A 19,723-nucleotide genomic window follows, 5' to 3' on the forward strand; every position below is an offset into this window, starting at 1 on the left:
AATTAGTAACATGGCATGGAAAGGCTGGAAGTCAGAAGCAACTCTGGTGACTTTTCAGCTTCTGCAGTCAAAGCAAGCAGGAGGAAGATTTCAGTAGCCTTAAAGTATCCTATCCAACCCTCTCACACATATATCTTCTCTCTCATCCACCACATAATACAGGACCAGACACTACATCAGGTGTTTTGGTCACCGCCATTCAGAAAACAGAAAAGAGAAGGGGCAAGCTTAATGGTGATCTCTGCAAAGATGTAACAGAGGATCTGTCAAACTGGATTTGTTCAATACCAACAAAGAACAAACTCTTCTAAGAGGTGCAGGATAGTCACAGTGGCAATATGAACTGCTGCCTTTTCAAAATCTTCTTACAGGCTTCTCCTGTAAAACTTTCAATGTAGGAGACATTTAGAAAAAGATCAATGGAAGCTAAACACTAAGACACAGAACTTCACAGCTAATCAATACTTTAGAGCTTCTTGATTTGTCTGCCTCAGCCTGTGAACTAATCATTTGGCACGCAGAACATTTATTGCTTACCTCCATGGCTTCTTGTGCTATATCTGGCATGCTGGATTGTGGAACAAGTTGTACAAGGCCTGTAATCAATTCAGCAGTGCTCCCTTGCGTCTCAGGCCCTTGCTTCCTTGGATTCTAAATAGTAAAACGGAAAGCAAATTTAGAAAGTAAAACTTTTTAATAATAGGCCATGTCACTGATCACTAAAGCAGTTGTGCCATCAATATTCCTGTAATTAAGCAAAGCGGATTTCTGGATCTTTAACAGAGCACCTATTTTTTTCTTAAGCTATGATGATCCTTTCTTGTGTATCATACCCTTGACCCATTAAAATATTTAAAAATTAAAAATAAACAAACTAGACAAAAAGGAAAAATGTTTAGCACTGACTGATTAGATCTTAGTACTACCCAATGCAACACTGCATATCACATGCTCTCCATACATACACGTTTGTCAGATTCGGTAGACACTTAGTTTACTTCTGCTGCTTCACATCAGAGTTGAAATATAGAAGATTTGTAAAGCCCCAGAAGAATATTTATGAAAAACAGAACATTCATTTCAGCATGAATTCAACAGAACATTACACCTGTTAAATTATGGTTCCCTTTTCACATAACCCCAACAAATCTTCAGCAATTTTTTTTTTTTTTTTAAAAGTATGGTTGCCTAATCTTTCCTTTTATTCAACATAGTAGAAGATATTAACACAAGTTTAGGGAGAAACTAATAAAGATCTAAGAGAGCATCTGTCTTTCTACTCATGAAAGTATTACCCAAATCTTTTTTTTCCCCCCTCATTATAGTTTTCTTCTTGTTCTATTCCCCTCTCCTTTTTTTTTTTTTTTTTTTTCCTCTTCAGAGTTAGGGAGCTTTATACTCCTTTTAATTGTGTTGTGCTGGGTCTCTAGAACTCCTTACAGTTTCTTCTTTTTGTTATCTTTCTCCTTCTGCAGTACAGAACCATTAAAACTAGAAAAGAGAATCAGTAGGGAAGTATCCTACATGCCAGGTTTACTTTTTTTTTTTTTTTAATAGTTTTATTTTGGTACTTCTACAAAGTGAAATTTAAGGTCTTTACTGCTTGAGTATCAAAGTTAACAAAAGTTTTAAAGCATTTTCACAAATAAATTTTACTATCTGAATCAATAATATGGTATACTTACACAGAGCAAAAGCTTTGGATCGGCATGGATCAGTTTTACCAAGGACAACAGCAAGAACTTGTAGCTTCTGGTTTCCAAATCTGTAGGTTTTTCTTTAAATTTAAGGCTTGTCATTTTCTCTTTAAATGTGAGACTCTAATAGGAGGAAAAAAACACAATAATTGTCAATGAGGTACTCTATGTAGTGAGTTGTGATTAAACATTTTAGAACTGTATTGCTTATATAATCTATAATCGATGAAAAGTTAAAGAAAGAGGTATAATAAATTCACTGAAGTAAAAATCACGCTGCCTTCTACTTAAAAAAACTTTTAAATACACATATGTTATCATTTTGTTATATCTTTAAAGTTTACTTGAGAAATCTTTTAGTCACTGAGATGCACGTGGAAGAATTTGCATAAGACAAATTGTGGCAAAATAAAAACAGAAAAAAACACTAGTAAGAATTTTCTTTAGCTGCTTCGAAACAAACAGAAACAAATGGTTCCAAGTAAGCTGGAATACATGAGTATGTTTGGAAAAATTTCCCAAAGGCAAAACATTTTCATTTTCTGCCACAATCACAGTTGGAATGACAGTATTTTCATCCATACGACCTCTGAAAAGTGCACCTTTCAGCTTTCGCAAGGTGACACTATCATTAATGCGACACACAGTGCACCACAAAAGAGTTAGCTTCATTTGAAAAATTAGTAAGTTACCTCCGTACCATTCAGCCTCCTCATCTGGAATGGAGGACATTTCAAGGTATGTATTTAGAATTCACATAAGGTATTCTGAATTGATCAAATGTGAAAAAGCGTGAATTAAATCATATTCTACCACTGCTGTTCACACAGTGGAATCCAGCTACCACTACTACCAAAACATTTAACAAAGAGCCATACATGGCGTTGGCTGTGAACAAGCATACACGGATGCTACCTGTTACGAGGGTTTCAAAAACTGAGTTTATGCTTCAGTGCTACAGTGTGCACAGCCTGCCAAAGTGAGCATCTCTGTTGTACGGCATTCAACTGTAGTTTCATCTCAACAAAAAGAAATTGGACATATGCTAATGTCTGTGATGATAAAGACTACTTTTTTTTTTTTTTAAACATACACATATAACATGCGTTTGCATTAATTGGTCCCCAGTATGTCCTATGACAGATTTCAGCTCCCTCCAATAAGTTCAGACAATTTATATATTCATCAACTTTATCCTATATCATCAGGAATTAAGTTTGTATTTTTGCTTACTGCTACCAAAATAACTAAGAGACAGTAACTTTGACAGAAAAAAAGTGCTGCTGCGGGTATTCAACACAAGACAGAATACAACTTTCCTTAGAAACTCAAGTGAACAGTAACGTGAACTCGTTTTCATTTTCAATATACAAACATGCAAGTTCTGAACAAAAAAATAAACTAGCGTGAAATCATCCTCAAGGTAACTGAAGTGTAAGTATGACATTGTATAGTTAAAATCTACAATAAATGCTACAACCTCATACTATTTTGCTAGCAAACTTACAGCGTGAAAATATACAGAATAAAATCTACCACTTAATAAGCATCTGGTCAAGAAATTGGTGCTACACTGGTAGAGGTAACTAATTCTGTGCAAAATCTTAGTTTTATGCAATTAAGGGAATTCTGAAAACAGGCACAGGGCAAAAAGAAGCTGATTAGTTTGTGTGAAGTAAATAAATTGCTTCACAGAAACTAAAGACTAACAAAAGACAGAGACATGACTGCTCTCTGCAATTACATCAAGGGGATAAACACTGGTTTGAAGATAACATACAACATTGGCACAAGAATAAAGGTGGATAAGTTGGACATATGCAAGTTTAGGCTGGAAATTAGAAAACAATTCTAACCATCAGAGCAGGGAGATTCTAGAAGAGCACCATGATGGAGAAGTAGGGGGCAGAAAGAAAAGAAGAGAACCAACAAAAAGCCTTTACTCTTAAGCAGCAGCTCAGTTGGCTTGTGAAAGGGGTCATGCTGCAATTGCCAAGAACAGCACTGGACACGCAGACCCAGAGAGGTCTCTTCCAGGCCTATATTCTTATGTAAAACATGCTACCTTTTGTATCCGAGATGAAGTGTTGTGACTGCAGTGGTAACTATGCACAGAAAAGTCAGAGCAATGAAAGGCTTTTCTGCGGTAGTTACAAGGGGTCATACTTACAGCAACAGAGGCCCACTGCCATGCAAAACAGTGACTGGTTGGCATCTGACCATGAGAGCGACAGCAGCCAATAAGAACAGAAAATAAGAAGCAGAAGACAAAGCACCACCAATCAATGTCAGAGTTGCCATTACAACACCCTTGCTATTTTCTCAACAGATGAATATATATACTTAAAAAGCAAGTTAAACATGATGTAGCTTTCAACTAAGGATATTTTGCTCATGTTCTTTCATATGAGAAGCCCAACAGGAATATTTTCATGTATTGTTGCCAGTCTTCTTCTAAAATAAATATCCATCACATTTGGAAGCTACAATTCAGAAAATCAGCAACTTAACTTGACATATCGCAAGTCCTACATGGAAAGTTTAGAAGAAAGGCAACACAGTTGTGTATAAACTTACGAAAAAAAAAAAGCGCATCTGGATGAACCACAACTTTGAATTTACCCAAGATTTCTCCTAAGATCAAGAGTATTGATTTTATTTCATAATGCTTGGGGAAAAAAAAAAATTCATTATTTTGATGCTGCTGCCAAGGCCAAACAGTCAACTTGCTCAACAGAAAGCAAGCAGGACAAATTAAAAAAAAAAAAAAAAAAAGAAACAATCATGCCAATCATTGGTAAAAGTACTGCAGTTACGAAAAACTACCCTAGCATACAAAAATATGATTTTTTTTTCAGATTCAACAAAAATGGATCTATCACCTAGCTATTTATACAACAAGATAGCTTCAAATGGAAAACTAGCCATAGAGGACAGTTACAGAAGTAATACTATGTTGCCCCTTTAAAAGGGGCATGAAAACTAAGAAACATACATCACCAACTGACTATGAACAGTTAGTCAATATACCAAAAACTGCAAGGTTTACAGAGCATGTATGGCTCTCTGTTGCTTTTTGTATTGCAATGTTCCCCCCCCCCCCCCTAGTTTCCAGGCTAAAGTTAATGAATAAAAAAGCAGGAATGGAATGGTGACACAGAAAAAGCAACAGGTTTGTGTTTTAACAGCTTCTGTACGTGTCTTACCGGTGTCATGCGAATTGCTGGATGTGCCCCACAACCTTGAATAGCTTTATGAAGCGTCTCACTAAACATGCTGCGAAGCTCCATGGAATGACAGTACACAGCATCAATCTTGGGCCACCAGTCCAATGCAGACTAGAATTAAAAGGTAGTAATGCTCAAGCAGTAAATTGGATATGCATGAGTGACATTATGATTTATTTTTAAATCTGTAACAGTCACAAAAGCTGTAATATAATTAACTACCTTTAAAAATAGGAATAGCTGACAACATTGCAGTTTTGTTAATTTTTCATTCTAATCATAAAATTGGTGATATTTAGATGAGTTATAACAAAAGCAATACTTTCAAGTTAGATGCTTACTATATCACACCTCTTTATGAGCAACCACAAACTCTGAAACCATGACTACAGGAAAGCGTGGCAGACTTTAGGATACAGAAAGCTTATAAGCAATACTTCAAAACAAACATTTAATATGTGCTCAATTTCTTGTGACACACTGAAGAAAATAGAGTTTTGATATTGTAAATGCTTCATATCTCTGAAATACTGTATCACACAACAAATTAAATATAATAAAGCACAGCACCAATTCTGAAAACGTACAAAATAACAGCAACAGAATTATACTTAAAATAATTTCACTATTTCTGCTCCAGATATATCATCATATCTTAGAGTGGCATGTTCCCCCCTATTTGTCAAAACAACTAATACTTTTTTTTTTTTTTTAAACGTAGTATTCTCATTACAATGTTGAGATAAATGAAATATAAGAGCTTATGTAAATCAAGTAAGGTTGGTTGCTCATTATTGAGGAAGCCAAACCTCACTGACCAATTCTATGTTCACGGTGAACAGGAAAGCATTTCTGAACAGTACAAAGTCATATTTCAATGATACAAGAAAGTAACAAATTTAAGATGAACAGTTGCACAAACTCTCAAATGAAATTCTGGCACTCGGCGTTTACAACTATTTTATACTATTTGAATTCACACTGGATCAAATCTCTGGGCAAAACCATAAAGCCAACTCTCCCCCTTAGTTTCCAGGTCAATATACTAGAAGAAGTAGCAGAAGGTGATATAACTATGCATGACTTGACCTTGTGCAATTTCTCATGTAGCAGTAAAGCAATACACAAAACCAAAGAACATAAAATTTTTTGCTATCCTATATTATAGGGTGCTGAAATTTTATACTGGAATATAAGCTCTCAGACTGGTAATCTAACTGGAAGACAGAGCGAACAAAAATTTGAATGCCCTTCTTAGTAAGAAGCAACTCTTGCTGCATGGATATAAGTAACAAGATTTGGTCTACTATTTAAATTCTGTTTACTAACCAGATATTGATCTGAAGACAAATCACAGACTTCTTAAATATTTTCAGAACTTACATTTGTGATTATTCGGTGGAGCGAGTTTACCAGTACATAATGAAACGTCGATGGGGAATTCTGTGCCAAGCAGATCTACAATGAAAACAATACATAAAAGCCACTTAGGAACACATTTTTCTTTGACATCTCTCATATCACGTTGAATAATGCATTGGAGCTTTCTTAAATTGACAAAATTGTCAAATATAAACATAAGAATGTCCAATCAGCTAAGATTAGATTTATAAAAGCATGCAGAGTTATTACTAAAGAATACTTATAAGGTTGAAGTTATTTGTGAATTTTCAGTTGTTGTTGGCATCACATCTTTGATAATTCACAGGCCATCAATAGTATGTGGAGAACATGACTTACTGGTAAGCAGCGCTCTCACCTTAAAGTGTTGGTTGTTGCGAGGGTTTATTCGGAAGCAGGAAACTAAACAGTCAATCATAAGGTCTACATCTGCATTTTGATTGCCTCTTGAGAAAGGTTTGCTTGGATTAAACAGCAAATTCTATACATAAAAAATAGATACAAAGATTATTCTTGTCTACTTTCAATACTTCACAGGAGGGAAAAAAAAAGGAGAAAGAAGCTGCTCTTAAAGTTATAATTTTTAGCTATCTCTAACAATATTTAGTACTTAAACCCTAAACGCTCAATTCATATTCCTTTTAATTCTTACTAAATAAATCAATCACTACTTCTAAAAAACCCTTTTTGATATAGGCTCGTATTTTAATGTGCACTACCTCTAACAAAAAGTATTTTTAATATGTGGACAAAAAAAAAACCCCACAAATGGAAGACTATCCCCATTTGCCTTTTAACTCACTCATTTGCCATAGAGCTCTCACCAGGTTGGACCACCACTCATCTCAGCACCCAAGGAGAAAGCAGCATTTACAAAGTAAGAGATTCAGACACTACAGCTTAGGGATAGCAAGTGACAGAAGTGTTGAAGTGGTTAAAAAAATTACCCAGTGCCATTTCAGCCATGAAACGCTGAGTGAAGAACAGAACGCAGAACTTCAGGAGAAAGAAAGCAAGACATAAGCAAAAATAGCAAGGGAGTGAAACAGGGAATGAAACAACTGAGTTGATTTTCTGCTGAAATTAGGAAAAAAATAAAAATTCTCCACTGAAAAAACACTATGATACTTAATTAAGAATAAATACATTTTTCCCCAATATTTTAAAATTCAAATGTCTTCATTGTAATTAGAAAACTAAGAATTTTTTACCTTAAGATCTACTACCATGGACTGCACTAGTAGGAAAATGACAGAATTATCTTCCCAGTTGATGTAGGTAGATGCTTTGCACAGTTTAACACAAGCAATAGCAGCACTTTCAGTCAGCTGTCTGCTCCCACTATGGCCTGCAAGGGCTTTCCTGAGATTGTCCAGGAACAGTTTCTGCAGAATTCAAATCAAGAATAGTTATAACCAGAGGTTTGGTAATCATTGCTCAGTTTTTAGTGCCTTAAGTATTAAAAACAAACAACACTGCACTTTCTGACCAGAAGTCAGGGATACCGGGGTTGCAGAAAGCAACCTGAGTTCATGCATCATTTTGGAGAAACATTATGTTTATTAGATATTCATTTTGGACCTGCTAGGGCAATCTGGATGCCACAAAAATAAATGATTGTTTATGCTTTAACATAATGTTCGCAGCCACATCGAATTCTGTATCTGCTGCAGGTACTGCAGTTATGGAACACAGCACAAACATTGCCAAACTGCAGGATGGTACAATACAGCCAGCTAGAAGCAATGCTAAACTTGCTGCCAGCAGAGGCAGAGGGTGCACAACACTGGGATTCAAATCTCCAGCGAGAGGTACAAGTTCTGAAATAGCATTTGCTTGGGAGATACAGCTTGTATGAATTATTGACAGTGAAAGAAAAAAGGTTAGGCTAGAACTTAAAAAGGGTGCAGAAATCTACATATGGAAATATATTGCACTTCTTAAGGTAGAAAATGACATAACAAAACATACCTTAAATACAGATGAGCAAGATGAGCACCCTTTAAAATTCAAATATGTTTCAGATTCAAATATTTTTCTTTTCTTACCTTGTTCATTTTAGTTTCTTCTACAACATCCTTTGCTATATCTTGGATTATCTCTGGGCACAGGACTAGGAGTATGATTTGCAGAGGCCAAACTGCTGCTTTACGTTTTGTGCTTTCAGCAAAGCCATCCACTAAGTCAAACAACTTCTCTGCACAATCTGCATAAAACATAACCAAGTTTATAACCAATTTTAATTATGAAGAAGTGAAGAATACGTATAAAAGAGCAGAGGCATAGCTCTACCTAAACAGAAGAAGGTTCTGTTTTGCATGCTATTGACATGAATAAAATGGGCTATAACCCAGTTAGAGCTATGATTTATCTTGGTTTATCTTGCGGGGGGGGGAGGGGGAGGGGGAGGGGGAGGGAAGTATCATCTCTTTTTGACTAGAGACAAATATAGGCGCTTTACTTTAAACCAATTTTAAACACATATTTAAGAGTTAGCATCTTTTGAGCTGTATTTCCTTGTTTTGTGAACCAAAAATGAATCTCTCTAAAAACTGAGTCAGGAGAGAAGAGACTTCAGTATGTACCTGCCTGCCCAGGCAAAGGTTGACAGAAATATGTTTCTTGTTACACAGGTTGCACAAGAAGGAGGGAGGACACAAAAAGCAAGTGAACGTGAGGCTCTTTTAGGAAAAAACCCACACTACTAAACGGGGGTGGAGGGGAACACACCAAGTCTTAAACACTAAGTCATTTGTTATGCCTTACCAGCCATATCAGTCTGCGGTGTTTGATATAGCTTTGTGAATTCATCAGGATAGTTTTCCACCCAATTCCAAAATGCCTGCAGATAACACAACAAATCTTTACATGCCACAGCTTAGAAAAAAGTACTTCCTGTATCACATGGAAGCGCAAGAGATCCCACTCCTGCTTCTAGACTTAATGACTCAATATTCATTGCAAAACATATATGCTTTGAAGGGATCCACCAACATATATTTTACACAAAACTATTAAATTACAGCAATTCCAAAATTAAAGATAGCTTGTAAATAAACAATGAAGCAGAAGAGAAATAATAAAATACTTGCCTTTTCAAGACTGTTGATAACAGCTAACTGCGCTACTTTTTTTAGGGCTTTAAACTTGAATACTGTCTCTGTAAAGGTAAAACATTTCTGTATTTGAAAGAGAAACTTGGTTCTAAAAAGCAACATAGAACATTTACAGAAGACATCTGAGGTGCAAAGCCATTTTTACACCAATACCTTTATGCTAATGACATTTAAAAAATAGTTGGACAATCATATATATGAATATTTGGAGTAAAATACAGCAATAGAAAGAAATACATATCAACACCTCATCTTTAGCCATATTTAAATATTTCAATACACAAGTTCACATCATACCTTGCAAGAGTCGTTTTAGTTTTGAACAATCCACACTGATGTACTGTAAAAGTTCAATATCATGAACATCAGCATTATCTTCTGAACATACAGTCAGTTCCTGTAATCTAAAAATATGCAAAGTAAAGTAACTTCTCAGTGAGACAATGTCAGATCAGTATGGTAAGCATGATTCTAAACATCTGAATAGCAGGGGAATATTATAGGATCTCCCCATATAATAACATATCATCTCCTCACATGAACATCTCCAGGTTTAGAAATGAAAGACAGACCCTGAACGATTAAGAGCTATTGTTACAATATTTTTATTCCATCCTCACCTTGAAAATGAATCGAGACCACAATGGTGAATCTAACAGGAAACCAATACCATCTGACGACACTCTGTTCCTATCAAGATTTGCCCAAATCCTTCTGTTATTTACTAATTGCAGCTGTTATCAATGTCACCTTTCCATCTAAATATTAAACTCGTGGAATCATGACACCTTTTGATTACTGCCCCTTTAACAACAAGTCTTGCCCCATGCTGATTTCTCAAGAGCGAAGTAATGGCTGATGGTACTTAATACTGTTGTGAGCTACAACCGCTCTTGGTAAGCTAAAGAAGCTCCCGTTTTTCCTGGTCTAAAGAAACAGAATCAACTTTAATAATACCAATCTAAGCACTATGGTACACTTTCATGCTTTGTATTAAATTATTTACTAAACATCTCATCAGACTCTTAGCTACTAATAACTAAATCACATGTTCTCACAAACTAAGATTGCCATGACTTGTTCCAAAGCTACAGATGTGTACTTGACATGGAATGTGATTTCTAGTACTACACACAAAAGCTGCTCTTCATTTCTTCAACGCTGGGGAAACTTAACAGCCCACGCTGGGAATGGGAAGGTCCCCACTGCTGTGCTTTTCGTGCCAAAAATCCCCCAGCTGCTGTACAAGGCCTAGAAATATGCCTAAACAGGAAGCACAGGTCAAAAGATCAGCAATGCTAACTGTCAGCAAGCTGACCCCTGTGGAGATTAGCAACAATTGGTCAAACATTTAACTATTTCTGTACAAGCCATCTTGAAGCAGAAAACAGGACGGGGTAAAAAACATAGCGTTCCAGTTCAAAGTGATGGTAAAAGACGGGTTTTGTAGTTTGAGAACTAGATTGTACTACAGACACATGAGTAAGTACTAGACTTAGTTCAAGGACTAGATTCAAAGACCATCAAAAAAAGTTCAATTGAAAACTACTTCCTATAAAAGGAGCAAAAGAAATTGTTTCCTTTTTCATAAGCAACTAGATAATATCAACTTATTGACTATATGCTCGCTGCCAAGTCTCTGTTCTTGAAACAGAAGTTATTAAAAGCTCTTTAAATGTCTTTGAAACACTTGAAATTGAATAATTTCAGTCTGATTTCTAAAATGCAAATATTTTCCAAAAACGTTGGAATGGAAGCATATTCACATTATAAGGAGTATATATAAATCCTTTTTTCAACTAAATTCACACATTCATTGCTATTTGACCACAGAAGTTGGTTTAAGATTCAATTCCATAGAATTAGGAATGATGTTAGCTGTAACAATGTGCAATAAGAGATAAGTCACTTCAAGCAACTTTTTCAAAAAGCATATCAGCAATAAGAAGCGTAATATAAGATTCTAGCGGACTGGCAAACACTGAAGCGTTGGAACGACCTGGAACAGGGGAAAAAGAACAAAGAATAGATGGTAACACTGGGCCTGTCTCTCGATAGCGTAAAAGACAAAGTTATTTTTAGGGTAATATGGTGCGAAACTCAAGCAGTTGGAAGACAAATGAGTCTTTTCCAAAGACTAACAAACAGTGCTCGAGTTCAGCTGTTTTGCTCCCCTCAGGCGTAAGACAGACTTAATGTAATAGCCTGCAAGCAGGAAAAATTAGGAAGGAAAATAGTCTTTGCGGCTCCAACAGAACTGCAGATGATTAGAAAATTTACATTCTAATGTAAATGGATATAAGTATATAAAAACGGATATAAGTCATTATTTTCAGCACCCTTTTTTCTCCAAAACATCTTGCACCCACAAGAACTCATTCCACTTTGGAATACAGCAATATACTTCTGAGTTATTAGTTTCACTCTAGAACAGCATTTGACTTATAAAAGCAGATCAGAAAGCCAACGCAATATATATAGCACACAAAATATGCTGACAGGAATCGAGAATGGATACAGAACAGATACATTTTATAACCTGAAATTTAAGCAAAATTTTGAAAGACAGTTTCATTTAAGATTTGTTTAAACACCTTGTAAATAGTTAACACTTCTGAGACGTGAAAGACTACAATTCACGCAGATGTTGCAGACCCCAGTATTTGTTAGGTTTCCTAACGCACTGGCCAAGCTAGGCTACTAAAGTACTTACCTGGTGGAAATGCGGCTGAACACAGCATTAAAATTATTGCAGCTAAGAGAAAAAAGAACTCCAGAGGCCGAATTGCGTAGTTCAGCTGCATGCTGGTTCCCTTCACGGTAAGTGTGGATGAAGTGGCAGATTTCTGGCAGCAACTGTTTTACCAGCATAGTCTCATCTAGTCGCATGGTATCCTTCGGTTGCTAAAAATAAACGTTCAACATTTCATGAATTTCATTTTGTAGGTTTAGAAGCAAAAAAAAAGGAGTGTCTAGCCATTAGTATCATAGGACCCGAATCTAAACTTCGAATTCTGCCTGCGGGCTACCACTGACCATAGTGTAAGCAGTCCACATAGAAAAGGCTTCTTTTCATTTTGACAATAACCTGTCTCATTCCCACAATTTTACATTTTCAGGTTAGCCTCCAAAACATGTAGGATAATAAGCTGATCAATACCATCAAGTTTCAAGCAAAATATCAAACCCTTTTTTGAAATAAAATAGTGAGGACTGTATCCTGCTGATCTACATAAAACATCAGCAGTAGAGCATTAAGCGATCGTTATTTGAATGGAAGCTCAAAGGGCGAAGACCCACCCTTGCTTCTCTTTTGGACAGCGTTCTTACCACTGTATTTTGATAGCAAATATTTAAAAAATGACCCGAAAAAAAGGTGATTCTCCTTTGCTCTTGACTAGGATTGTGCTATATGAGTCAAAAGTGGCTCAACTTTCCTGCAGAATAAAAATCCAATTTTTGCCAATTTGCACAGCATGAGACATAAGGAAGCTATTTACAAAAGAATTTGAAGTGAAACTTTGCTCTACTAAGAGCAAGTTTTAACAGAAGGGTCAACATTAAAGCTTGCTAAAATTCTACCAATGAATTTACCTTAGGGAATTGGGAAGTTTCAGAGACTCCCACTTAGTTGACCTGAGTCCTGTTGCCATGAGAACTTGGTGAAACATTGAGCAAGAACAGCGAGCAAGAAATACGCCTGAAGATATCACAGAACACAACGCTCTTTGTATAGAACTTTGGCTCAGTCTTATTAAATGTATACTGGCTCATGTTGCTCTCATTTGAATTGAGAAAGCAAGAAGCACTCAGCTCAATTACAGGCTTTTCAAATATCATCATGTATCAGAAAAAACACTGATGTTGCAAGAAACAAAATATTTTTAAAAGAAAAAATTTTGTAAGTTCAACAGGTTTTTTGACTCACTGAATCAAATACAGAAGTAATACCAAAAAGAGGTATTAACTTTATCTTAAAAAGTTGAAACTACTCTGCAAAATGTATTTACCTGGATCTTTTCTGAATTTAGAAGAATTCAATTATTCAGGCTGTTTTAGTACTGTAATATAAGATCTGCTGCTTGACAAACCTAACCGTAATATGTTCATTACCTTATAAAGAAAGAACCTTCAAAAACAGTTGCAGGGAAACAGCAAAGAGCTTAGATGATTTCATGACATTCATCCAGGAATAAAGCTTTAAAAAAAAAATCCCTTTCTTGTTAAAGGAATAAACCAGAGATTTACAAATTTTGCTCACAGTGAAGTTTGGCTTTGCAATTTTACAGTTTAGCACAGTAAGTTGTACAACCGTTTACATCCCAAAGGTAAAAGCAAACCGCTTTTCAGCACAGCTCTGATTGGAAACCTCAGGATTGGACTCCCAATGGAAGTTTGGACATGGTTAACTAATGTAAACTAGGAAACACCTGCAAAAGTAATCTTTAGAATAATGATAGCAAAGTTTCTGCTGTACATAAAATTACATGAAACTGAAATAACATTACATCACCAAATGAAAAATCACAAGAAGTCTTAAGAAAAATTGACATTGTCTGCAGAAACTTTAGTAATATAACATTTAAATACTTGTACTGAATTATTTGCTACTTTTAACATGATGAACTATCCTTTACTTTTTTTGTGAGATGAAAATATTTTCAAACATCTGTTCAAAAAAATAGAGAGTAAAATATGCCACAAGCATTCAAAGTTTGTAAAAATCTGACGCTTGGTAACCGAATCCAGCTCTTTGTGTTTGTGTCCCTCCTTACTTCAGTTCACATATGCGTAGATTTGAGAATAATTCTTTAAAAAGAATTACAGAGAAATGTACCAAGTAAATCATTGTTTATAACTCCACAAATCAGCTGAGTATCGGGAAGGGAAATCCAAAAGTTACTTGAATCTACTCAGTTGAAAAAAGGTTTCTAATTATTATTACTAAAATTATTATCACTGATTTTAGGCAGGAAAGAAAATGCTCAACAAATCCCTTAGTCATCATAAACATTAACCTCTTGTATTTATAGGAAGTTTAGGGGTTTTTAAAAATTAACATTAATCTTACTTTTCTCTAAGCCAGATGAGTTTTAACTTTAACAGCAGTAATAATAGATACACTAGCATTTGACTTGCACTAACTCATTTGATTCCAACTCAGCAATTGCTTATGCAAGACGACTCACCCCTGCCAGACATTTTTCCAGTGTATCCAAGATAATCAGCTGAGATAAATATAAGTTCTTTTCAGCAGTTTCACCAAATATTCTCTAGAAGAAGAAAGGATACAGATTCATCTGAGGCGCAAAAATTTAACTTGTAACACATTACAGTAATGTAGTAGAGCGGTACAATAAGTTATGGCTCCTTTATTACTCTTGCTTTAAGTTTAGAAATAAAAGTAGTAAATATTAGATTAAAATACAAATTAAAACCTAATCACTGAAGTGAAAAAATTTCTTTACCAGTCTGCAACGCCAAATCTAATAAGGAACAAGCAGTACTACAAAATAAGACTGGAGGTACACTGCAGCTCCTGACCTTCATCTGACCTACAATTTATTCAGAAATGAAGGTTATACCTTCTCAGGAACTATTTTAGTATCAATGACTGCTGACTTTTTCCAATTATGTATGTCACTGCCAACACCTTACTTAATAGAACTGATGTTACCATAAACGCATGCCTACAGACTTGTTCAAGTGCTGCAAAACTTAGCACAGACCACAGGAAGAAACACAGGAGACCCTCCAAGCAGATGCCACGCTTCAGACAGAGGCTGTAGGCAGAACTCCATCAGGCAGTTAAGCTAGCACCCAATTTTATCATCAACAACAGTGACTAGTTCCAACAATATTAAGACTGAGATAGCAAAACAAAGCAGAAAAGAGTTGGCCAAAAATATACCGCCTGCACAGGGAACACAATGCAGAAGTCACCCAAAAGAAGTTCTATTTAAGACCACCTGAGAGGTGAGTTCAACTAATTGTAAGTTTTAGCAGAGCACAAACCCTCCAGATTTTTCTTCTGAACACAAGACTATTATGACTAGTCTATTGGTTTGTTCTGTTCTTTTCTCCCCCCACCCCAAGGAATCTTTTAAAAATATTGCTGACTTATATAGCAGCTCTCTCCATCAACCATAGAAAAAGTTAAGTCTTGCTCCTCAGTGCAAAGCAAACAGGGCCATTTTTATTGACATTTTTAACTAGGTCTTTCCTCATGAAATCTGCACATTGTATACAGAAATTTGTTTTAACTGTACAGACAGTCTTCTCATTTCAGACAATCATCTTAAGCATCACCACATTCTTTCATGTTTATAGAGTTTAATTAAAATAAATTCTCTCTCAAAAAGGATTACAAGTAACTTTAACCAGTCAAAATCCATAACAGGAGGGCAGCATTTTTTGTTTTCCAATTTGATCAGTCCTTCATAGCATTACAGCAGACCTCCATCTCCATAAAACTGACATCTAAAGTAGTTCACTGCAAACTGTCACTATCTTGACAAAACCATAAAAATAAATATAGCTAGAGTTTGGCCAGTTCTATTACTTGTTTCTGGAGATTCCAAATGATCAAAAATCACATGGTATCAAGAAGGAATGAACTCAACTTTTCTGTGACAAATCTAAAATCAGATCTTCCATGAAAAATCAAACTGTATCTTACTGCTCTTAAAAGACTCCTAAACTTCCCATTTACCCAACGTGATGGCAATGACCATGACTTAATGGCAATGGTGACTCTTCTAGAGCGGGTACTCTACGGACATCTGTAACCAGGTTTTTTTTCCTTCTAGGTTTCTTCTCTTTGCTTCCCCTGAAATCTATTTTACTTGACAATTTTAGTGATGCTGATGAGTCTATAAATATTTTGTTGGATTTCAGGAATTATTTTATGATTCCCCTTGAGTCACTTCAGAAAAGCAGCACGCAGAAGGAAACAATCTAAGACACTTGGCTCTAAAGATCTCTTTGGGAACTAACAGATAGATCTTGAATATCATTCCTTCATATCAGTGTACTGTCCTCCAGTATCATCATTAAGAACCAGTTTCATAAAAGGCTGAGAGCCATATCAAACACAAAATGGGAAAGACGTGTAGCACACCCATCATCTTTCATTCATTTTTTCTTACTGACTTGCAAGGTATCCCTTTGGAGGTACAAGTCTATACCGGTGGCATTAGACAAGAAATTGTTTTCAAAGCTTTTTCTTACATGGGCCTGACTGAAATTCATCTGGCTGTTAAAATACAAATATACATGAGAGAGCAGCTAGCAGTTGACTGGAAATACAAATACTAAAGCATCAAAACAGTCCAAAAAATACAAACTTCCTAAGTTTTAAATGCTTGTGCTTCCTTTTCCCAAAAGAGCTCCTAGCAGGTTGTGCAGGAGAGAGAAGAAAACACTCCTAACGCTGCTGCTCAACAGCTACTTTGCCCAGCCGCATTCCTCCTGTAACAACTTTGCTAGCATCGTTTCCTGAGCTAACTGGAATGCTTTTTCATGCTACGGAAAACACCCTCCCTCACCTCCCAGTAATCACTGCTTCTTACTGGTTTGCACAGCGGACCCCTAAAAATCACTCAGAGACTGAACGCAGTATTAGGTGCCTTTATGTACCCTCTCCTCAGTGAGCCACATACATTTCTAGCTACAGACTGTTCCCATGAATAACACAGAGGATTCCCCTTAATCACGACCTTTCTTTGGATTTCTCTGCCACAACTGTCTTATCAGCTTCGTATGTAACAGCTCAATGCTTTTGGTAAACATAATTACACATGAAGTGAAAACAGCAAATTTAAGTGTAAAAAGCATGCAACTATTGGACTCATGTTTCAAATTACTTTCTGCAGGGCTTAAATAATAGGAGTAAATAATATTTTGAAAATATCCAACAATCTAAAATAGAAAACTTACCATGTTATTAACATTTTTTAAGATATTGGTGAGACCACTTATAACCAGGGAAAACTTGTACTTGGAAATGTTTATGAGACATTCCTTGTTGTGTTCTGTGCTGACTTTGGTGTGGGTGTTCTGCTGGCCAGCTTTTATAGGAAGCTACAAAAGAGATAAGTATTGTAAACTTTTTTATATTAAGATTTACATCTTTAAGGACAGTTTCAAAATATTTTGAGATGCCAGAGACGACTTTATAAAAAAACACTCCATAAAAAACAACTACAAACACACTCTGACTATTTCACTTTATCTGTATTTATCTTTATACTAGAGATAACCGTAAAACAAAATACTGAAGCTCATCTATTGCTTTTTCCTCAGTTGAACCCAAACTTCTATTTTGTGATAATGTGCTTATAAATCAAAGGTCAAAGTAATCAAAAGGAACAGAAACTCAGTAAGATGCAAGTAACACAGAATCCTGCAAAAAAAGTTTCCTTTCCTGCAGAAGCTGACTAGTTACATACCAAAACTCTTCACAAGGCCAATACCTGCAAGCTACAAGCCACGCTGGGGAACTGAGAGAGGCTGTCACACAGTAACTCACAAAGTGGGGTGAGCAGGGGTCCCAGGAACGTCCTCCTACTCCCTCCAGGCAAAACTGGTCAACAGGGACAACCGAGCCCCAGGATGAACCAGCTGTGACAGCCTTAGCAGTCTCTGCTAGATCCCTTCTGCTTATCGAGAAATCCCTGGACAGGCAAAGTCACACTGTCAGTCACTTGATGAAGCCTCAGACACACTTTGAGCGCTCGTGAACTACGCACAACTTGCGAGCTCCATGTTAGGCACCCTTGCTCAACATCCTGTGGTGAAAACTAGACTTCAAATACAGCTCTTCCAGAAAAGGTAAGATTCAGCATAAATGGACAAAATTGAGATGTTAATCCTAATCCTACTATGTCAACACTAGACGCTTTGTTTCATGCTGTACTCAACTTCAAGGGTCACAAACTCATCACTTTCCTAGTGCAGTCACTTCCCTTGCGTGTAGATGGCAGGAGTCAGTCAGTTAGAAGCTATCACACGAAAAAGTGAAAAGTAGTTCTTTGTAAAAATTTGTTTTACTGAGGATTGACCTTTTTAAAAAGCTACTAAATATGGGACAAAAAAAGGAATCACTTCTGTCATCTCTTCTTTATAAAGCACGTCATTTACCTTTTAAAGCACAACTCAGGAATTCCCCATCTATACAAATTTCAATTAAGAAGTGTTACTACTAGTTTTAACTGATTTTGACTAGCATTATCTACAAACAGACATTGTGAAAGACGGATAGCTCAAAGATGAATGCCACACATATTTCTGCACTGTGAAGGGAATCTTACAAAAAAAAAAAATTAAGAGCAGTTAAAGGAAGAATTCCAAGGAATTAACATTAGCTTTACCACTCCAGCATGCTTACAGGGCTTTGGTCAACATTTTATTCAGTTGTAGCATCTTACCAGTTATATTAAAAAGTACATTTACCTTAATTGAATAAACAAGATACTGAGTTTCCTTTGGCTTATTAAACAAAAAAACGAAGCCAGTTATCAAAAACTGTCTTCAATATAGAAAAAACTTACAGAGAAGACTTGGGCCACCATAACGCTGACAATTATATTGCAGATTTTTGTTGTTCTGGGAGAGGGCAAAAGAGGTAAATGAGAGAAAATAATGGAACTACCGAACCCAAGGAATCCCTCATCTCTTCATAAACCCAAGCCTTCTCCCATCTCAGACCTCTCAGAACTAAGCTGTGGTATCAGCTTCCATCATGAATTAAAAAGCTTTCTGTACAAGCAAGAATTCTGGATGAGGGGAACAGAAAAGTGTTTGGTATTTGTGGTATGATTCTCTCATTGAAAGAAAACTGAAAATAATTAGGTTTCACAGAGCTATCTAGAACATAAACACACTGACTTACCGCAAGTCTAGCATAAAACTTCAGTATTGTTGTGGGTTTTTTTTCTTTTTTTTAGCCTGCTGCTGGTATTTAGGAGTCTTTGCCTAACTAACAAGGACAACATCAGGAAAGAGTTACTAAAGTATCTTTCCTAAAAAAAAAAAAAAAAAAAAAAAAAAAAAAAAGAGCACGCATCTCAACTTACTTCCAGTGAAGAAAAAAATGTTTTTTTTAAACCATGAATCAGTTTGATGAACAGTTTCAGAATACCACAATTCCCACATATCACAAAGAAAAATCAAGCTTTCATTATGCTGTTTTATTCTTGACTAAGTACGTTATTCTGCAATACACAATCAAGTATTTTGCTGAAATCAGATAAAAAGAATCATCAAAAGCATATAATGTAGT

The 19,723-nt window shown here is 35.9% G+C and overlaps 1 protein-coding gene across 9 annotated transcripts in view; it reads right to left on the reverse strand.

Annotated features, from left to right (window-relative positions):
- Positions 1-19,723, reverse strand: part of NF1 (neurofibromin 1) — a 199,382-nt gene that overhangs the window by 84,307 nt on the left and 95,352 nt on the right. For 6 of the 9 annotated variants that reach the window (XM_068910198.1, XM_068910200.1, XM_068910201.1 and 3 more), the window contains 13 exons: positions 17,380-17,523; positions 14,631-14,714; positions 12,155-12,345; positions 9,739-9,845; positions 9,418-9,485; positions 9,092-9,167; positions 8,374-8,531; positions 7,537-7,710; positions 6,684-6,806; positions 6,308-6,382; positions 4,904-5,035; positions 1,686-1,820; positions 538-651 (listed from right to left, as the gene is read on the reverse strand). In XM_068910198.1, the coding sequence (XP_068766299.1) occupies positions 538-651; positions 1,686-1,820; positions 4,904-5,035; positions 6,308-6,382; positions 6,684-6,806; positions 7,537-7,710; positions 8,374-8,531; positions 9,092-9,167; positions 9,418-9,485; positions 9,739-9,845; positions 12,155-12,345; positions 14,631-14,714; positions 17,380-17,523 (1,581 nt within the window). Of the gene's footprint in view, positions 1-537; positions 652-1,685; positions 1,821-4,903; positions 5,036-6,307; positions 6,383-6,683; positions 6,807-7,536; positions 7,711-8,373; positions 8,532-9,091; positions 9,168-9,417; positions 9,486-9,738; positions 9,846-12,154; positions 12,346-13,554; positions 13,647-14,630; positions 14,715-17,379; positions 17,524-19,723 lie in introns of those variants that run through there. The other 3 variants (XM_068910203.1, XM_068910206.1, XM_068910207.1) reach the window with 2 other exon arrangements.

Source organism: Struthio camelus, chromosome 16, assembly GCF_040807025.1.
Source record: "Struthio camelus isolate bStrCam1 chromosome 16, bStrCam1.hap1, whole genome shotgun sequence".
NCBI classification, from domain to species: domain Eukaryota; kingdom Metazoa; phylum Chordata; class Aves; order Struthioniformes; family Struthionidae; genus Struthio; species Struthio camelus.